The sequence below is a fragment of the Salmo trutta genome, chromosome 24 (assembly GCF_901001165.1).
Source record: "Salmo trutta chromosome 24, fSalTru1.1, whole genome shotgun sequence".
Classification (NCBI taxonomy): Eukaryota; Metazoa; Chordata; class Actinopteri; order Salmoniformes; family Salmonidae; genus Salmo; species Salmo trutta.
In genome coordinates, this window is record NC_042980.1 from 34,347,429 (window position 1) to 34,352,489 (window position 5,061).

The window sequence follows — 5,061 nt, forward strand, 5'->3', positions numbered from 1 at the left end:
CTCATTTAATTGGAAGAACCTGAAAAGGTATGTTTGACAATTTAACTTATTAAATTGATTGATACGATGATATCCAATCAACTGAGATTGTCTGGATTATCATTATCAAGTGTAACCAGTTGAGCAAATGTTATGGTACACCACTAGGTTCACTTATCCCTCTGGCCGCAGCCACATGGGATACCTGCTGACTTAATCAATATTAATGATAAATCAAACCTGTATAGACTATTTGGGAATTAAACTTTAATTAACCTGAGAAGTTTGTTCATCTAGGTTAATATTATAAAAGTTTAAATTGTCTCATTGTAGAAAACCAATCAATTTGGATATTATTTAAAAGATCCACCTGAAAAGGTCAATCTGGCAATTTTACTTATTAGTTCAATTGAATGAGACATCGATATCCAATCAATTGCGATTGGCTGGATATCATAAGTAACCACTTGTTAAATGTGATCCACGTTTGGGTGTCACCTAACTAATTATTGTTTAAGAAATGTACTGCCGATTCTTCACCACCAGGGGTCACTGATTGCACAAAGCTGAACTCGAACGGAAGTACAATGGCGGAACTCTTCCGTCGCCCAAGACGGAAGTGTTAGGCAGTGACACAGGAAAACAAAATGGCTGCTATTCCTTTGTTAGCTGTAGCATCTCGTGCCAGCTAGCTATTCTTCTACTGTTCCCACAGCACAAAGGATTCCATACAACATGGAAAGGGGGTTTAGTAGTGACGTCTCACATTAACCCATTCGTCATACTCTTTGCTAGCATTATATTACCGACACGCGCGGTACATAAAAACATATATGCCTGTGGCGAGAGTCTCTGCCAGGAATTTATGACAAAACCTGGGTTTAGGTGAGAGTTAGAGAGGGGGGTGCTAAACACAGTTGCTAGAATCTTGACCAGAACCAAAAAATTTGATCATATTACTCCAATGCTAGCCTCTCTACACTGGCTTCCTGTTAAGGCTCGGGCTGATTTTAAAGTTTTACTGCTAACCTAAAAAGCATTACATGGGCTTGCTCCTACCTATCGTTCCGATTAGGTCCTGCCGTGCATACCTACACATACGCTATGGTCACAAGACGCAGGCCTCCTTATTGTCCCTAGAATTTCTAAGCAAACAGCTGGAGGCAGGGTTCTTCTATATAGCTCAATTTTTATGGAATGGTCTGCCTATCCATATGAGAAATGCAGACTCGGTCTCGACCTTTAAGTCTTTACTGAAGACTCATCTCTTCAGTAGGTCCTATGATTGAGTGTAGTCTGGCCCAGGAGTGTGAAGGTGAACGGAAAGGCACTGGAGCAACTAACCGCCCTACTGTCTCTGCCTGGCAGGTTCCCCTCTCCGCACTGGGATTCTCCTCCTCTAACCCTATTACGGGGGCTTAGTCACTGGCTTACTGGTGCTCTGCCATGCCGTACCTAGGAGGGGTGCGTCACCTGAGTGGGTTGAGTTACTGACGGGATCTTCCTGTCCGGGTTGGTGCCCCCCTCGTGTCTGTGCCGTGGGGGAGATCTTTGTGGGTTAAACTCGGCCTTGTCTCAGGGTAGTAAGTTGGTGGTTGAAGATATCCCTCTAGTGGTGTGGGGGCTGTGCTTTGGCAAAGTGGGTGGAGTTATATCTTGCCTGGTTGACCCTGTCCGGGGGTATCGCCGGACGGGTCCACAGTGTCTCCCAACCCCTCCTGTCTCAGCTTCTAGTATTTATGCTGCAATAGTTTGTGTCGGGGAGCTAGGATCAGTCTGTTATATCTGGAGTATCTCTCCTGTCTTATCTGGTGTCCTGTGTGAATTTTAGTATGCTCCCTCTAACTCTTCCTCTCTTTCTCTCTTTTCTCTCTTCTCTCGGAGGAACTGAGCCCTAGGACCATGCCTCAGGACAACCTGGCCTGATGACTCCTTGCTGTCCCCAGTCCACCTAGTCGTGCTGCTGCTCCAGTTTCAACTGTTCTGCCTGCAGCTATGGAACCCTGACCTGTTCACTGGACGTGCTACCTTGTCCCTGACCTGCTGTTTTCGACTCTCTCTCTCTACCGCACCTGCTGTCTCTAACTCTGAACGATCGGCTATGAAAAGCCAACTGACATTTACTTCTGAGGTGCTGACATGTTGCACCCTCTACAACCACTGTGATTATTATTATTTGACCCTGCTGGTCATCTATGAACATTTGAACACCTTGACCATATACTGTTATAATATCCACCCGGCACAGCCAGAAGAGGACTGGCCACCCCTCAGAGCCTGGTTCCTCTCTAGGTTTCTTTCTAGGGAGTTTTTTAGTAGTGCACTGGGCCTTTACTTGTGTTAGAAGACCAATATAGACATCTGTAGCACATGCAAAAACTCTGCTTTGGCAAAGAAGTTAGTTGTATAATTAAGAACAGTATCTTGCAGGATTCAATAGTTGTAATTGTAAGACCTGTTGCCCTGTACCTTTCTCTGGGATTGTCATTCTAATGGAATCCAGAAAGAACAAAACCCTGTCCTCAAACACCTACATCAAAAGGTGCAAAGTTATGGGCAAAGACACAAAACATCCACATCAAATTAGATGTTGTTCTTGATCCAATAACATGGAAAACAACCACTTTTTGTGCAGTATTAATTTACCATCCTTACAAACCACAAATGTACATTACTGTATTGTACATTTGCTGGTAATCTACGTTTGTACGGGTAGACTTTTCATCACCATAAAGAAAAACAATGCACAATACAATAATTTAGTACATTGAGACAAAGTGTTTTGTGATGATATGATGTGATGATCTGGATTAGTTGGTAGAGTATGGCACTTGCAATGCTAGGGTTGTGGGTTTAATTCCCATGGGGGACCAGTACGGAAAAAGTATGAAAATGTATGCACTCACTACAATATGTTGCTCTGGATAAGATTGTCTATGGAAAAGGAATGAATAGACCATTATAGCTTTCACATAGAAATAAGTTGCATTTGCAAAGTATTTCAAAAAACTGGAAAACATATACTCTATCAAGCAAGTATTTTTATATTCCACACGTATTATCAGATTTACTGTTTTGTACAGATAATTATCAGACTCAAGTTACAAATGCTGGTTAACACTCAAATACATGTAGTTATTTTTTTTATCTCACACAAGTAGTGCTTTACTAGCCCTGTATTAGCGACAAAATACAGACATCTTCCGTGCCCTCAATTGTTTTAATTCTGTATCCACCACTGCATCCAAATCGCAGCACCCCCACCCCCAAACTACTCTCCCCACCTTCCCACGCACTCAGCTGTCCCCCATAACCTCACGGTTGCAGTCCGAGCCACAGTCACCAGCGAGGCGCAGCGGCAAGGTGGGATCCCCGAACCTACAGCAAAACATAGATCCTTTCAACTCCGGGGTGAAAACTGTCAACTGGAAACCCATTTATTGGGCATCCTTGAAGTTATGTAGGAAATATACTTTGGAACATCTACAGACAAAGTAAGCAATCATTTGGTTGGATAATTTTGGGGAAAGAATTAGGCTACTTAAAAATATTTGGGGAGATTTCTATGGACGCAGTCATTTGACCAAAGCAGATGCTCGCACATAGCACGAATATAATGTGCACTTTTTACATTTTTCTTTAACTCTGAAAATGGATTTACGAACCCTGAACGAGACCTCTACGTTCTTGGAGTGTGTGGGAGCGCAAGGCGCTGCGTCAAACGGAACAATGAACGTCAGTCTGGGACTCACAAACATTACCACCTGTGGAAACGAGTCCGTGGCGCTCAAACCGCAACATGTCAAACAGAAAGGTGAGGAGCCGGGCCACCTATATTTATGTTTATTCAGAAACCTAAAGGAAGGGACCAAATACGGAAAAAACGATACACAAAACCAGTGTTTTGGTTTGTTAACTGGATTCGTCCTGACATTCGTGATTTTCTTGTTTCTAGTTGTTTATTATTATTTGTGTACTTGTATGACATGTTTACTGCATTGTTAGGAGCTTGTAACACAAGCATTTCGCAGCACCCCCTATAACATCTGCTAAACTGTTTACGCGACCAATAGGCCTACAGTTTGATTTGAAAAACCATTGCATTTTCGTCAATCTGACACAAAATCCAGTTCACCAGCAATAGGCGCTCAAACTACGGATTCCTTGATATTTCGTTTATCAATAGGCCCATTCCAAATATCGAAGTTAATATGAGCCTGAGACAAAACAAAACAATTTTGCCAAAAAGTGAATCACTATTACATGCGAAATGCAAATGTTTCCATGATGCCATTCCATAATTGTATTTAATAAATCAAATGATGTATAATAGAATATTGAATTGGTTGCAATTAATACAATTTAAAAGGGCTGTAACATAATGTTCTGATTGCTACAGTAATCAATGTCCCTTATCTTTCTAAGAATTGTAGGTCAACCAGTCAACCCGAGTGCAGATGCCTAGACTTCTCCACAAATGAATTACAATAGCTCTAGTCTAGTGTGTTTTCATACAGTGTGTGTGTGTGGTTGTGTGTGTGCATGTGTGTGCATGTATATTTGTATGTGTGCAGTGATGTAGCTAATTAATTTAGCAGCAGCGAAAGCAACAGCGCATTACGCATTCATGTATCCAATCTAGTCACAACGAAACCCAATGCTGGAGAACATCACACTCATTCAGAAATCATCACTCCTGGAAATACACCCCTATCCCCCTTTAAAACCATGACTACCACCCAGCCTTAAACAAATTGTTGACAGACATTACTACTGCAATATTTACCATAAATGAAGCCAATCCCCAGTGCAGTCAGGAGACTGAAGCTTTATGCCTGCTCCACAAGGTCAGCATTGATAAAGTGCAATCTGGAAAACTCAATGTTCTAGCTGTATCTGTCCACTTCTAACAAGGTGGCTCTTTCCCACGCTCATTTTGATCTGTTGTTTAAAGCAAGGGGTGTGTGTGTGTGTGTGTGTGTGTGTGTGTGTGTGTGTGTGTGTGTGTGTGTGTGTGTGTGTGTGTGTGTGTGTGTGTGTGTGTGTGTGTGTGTGTGTGTGTGTGTGTGTGTGTGTGTGTGT

At 42.3% G+C, this 5,061-nt stretch overlaps 1 protein-coding gene across 1 annotated transcript in view; it reads left to right on the top strand.

Moving 5' to 3' along the window:
* Window positions 1–3,250: 3,250 nt before the first annotated feature.
* LOC115161186 (cholecystokinin receptor-like) overlaps window positions 3,251–5,061 on the top strand; it is a 28,356-nt gene continuing 26,545 nt past the window's right edge. Inside the window, exon 1 of the mRNA XM_029711967.1 lies at window positions 3,251–3,793. Coding sequence (XP_029567827.1) covers window positions 3,631–3,793 — 163 coding nt within the window. The 5' untranslated portion in view covers window positions 3,251–3,630. The remainder of the gene's footprint in view (window positions 3,794–5,061) is intronic.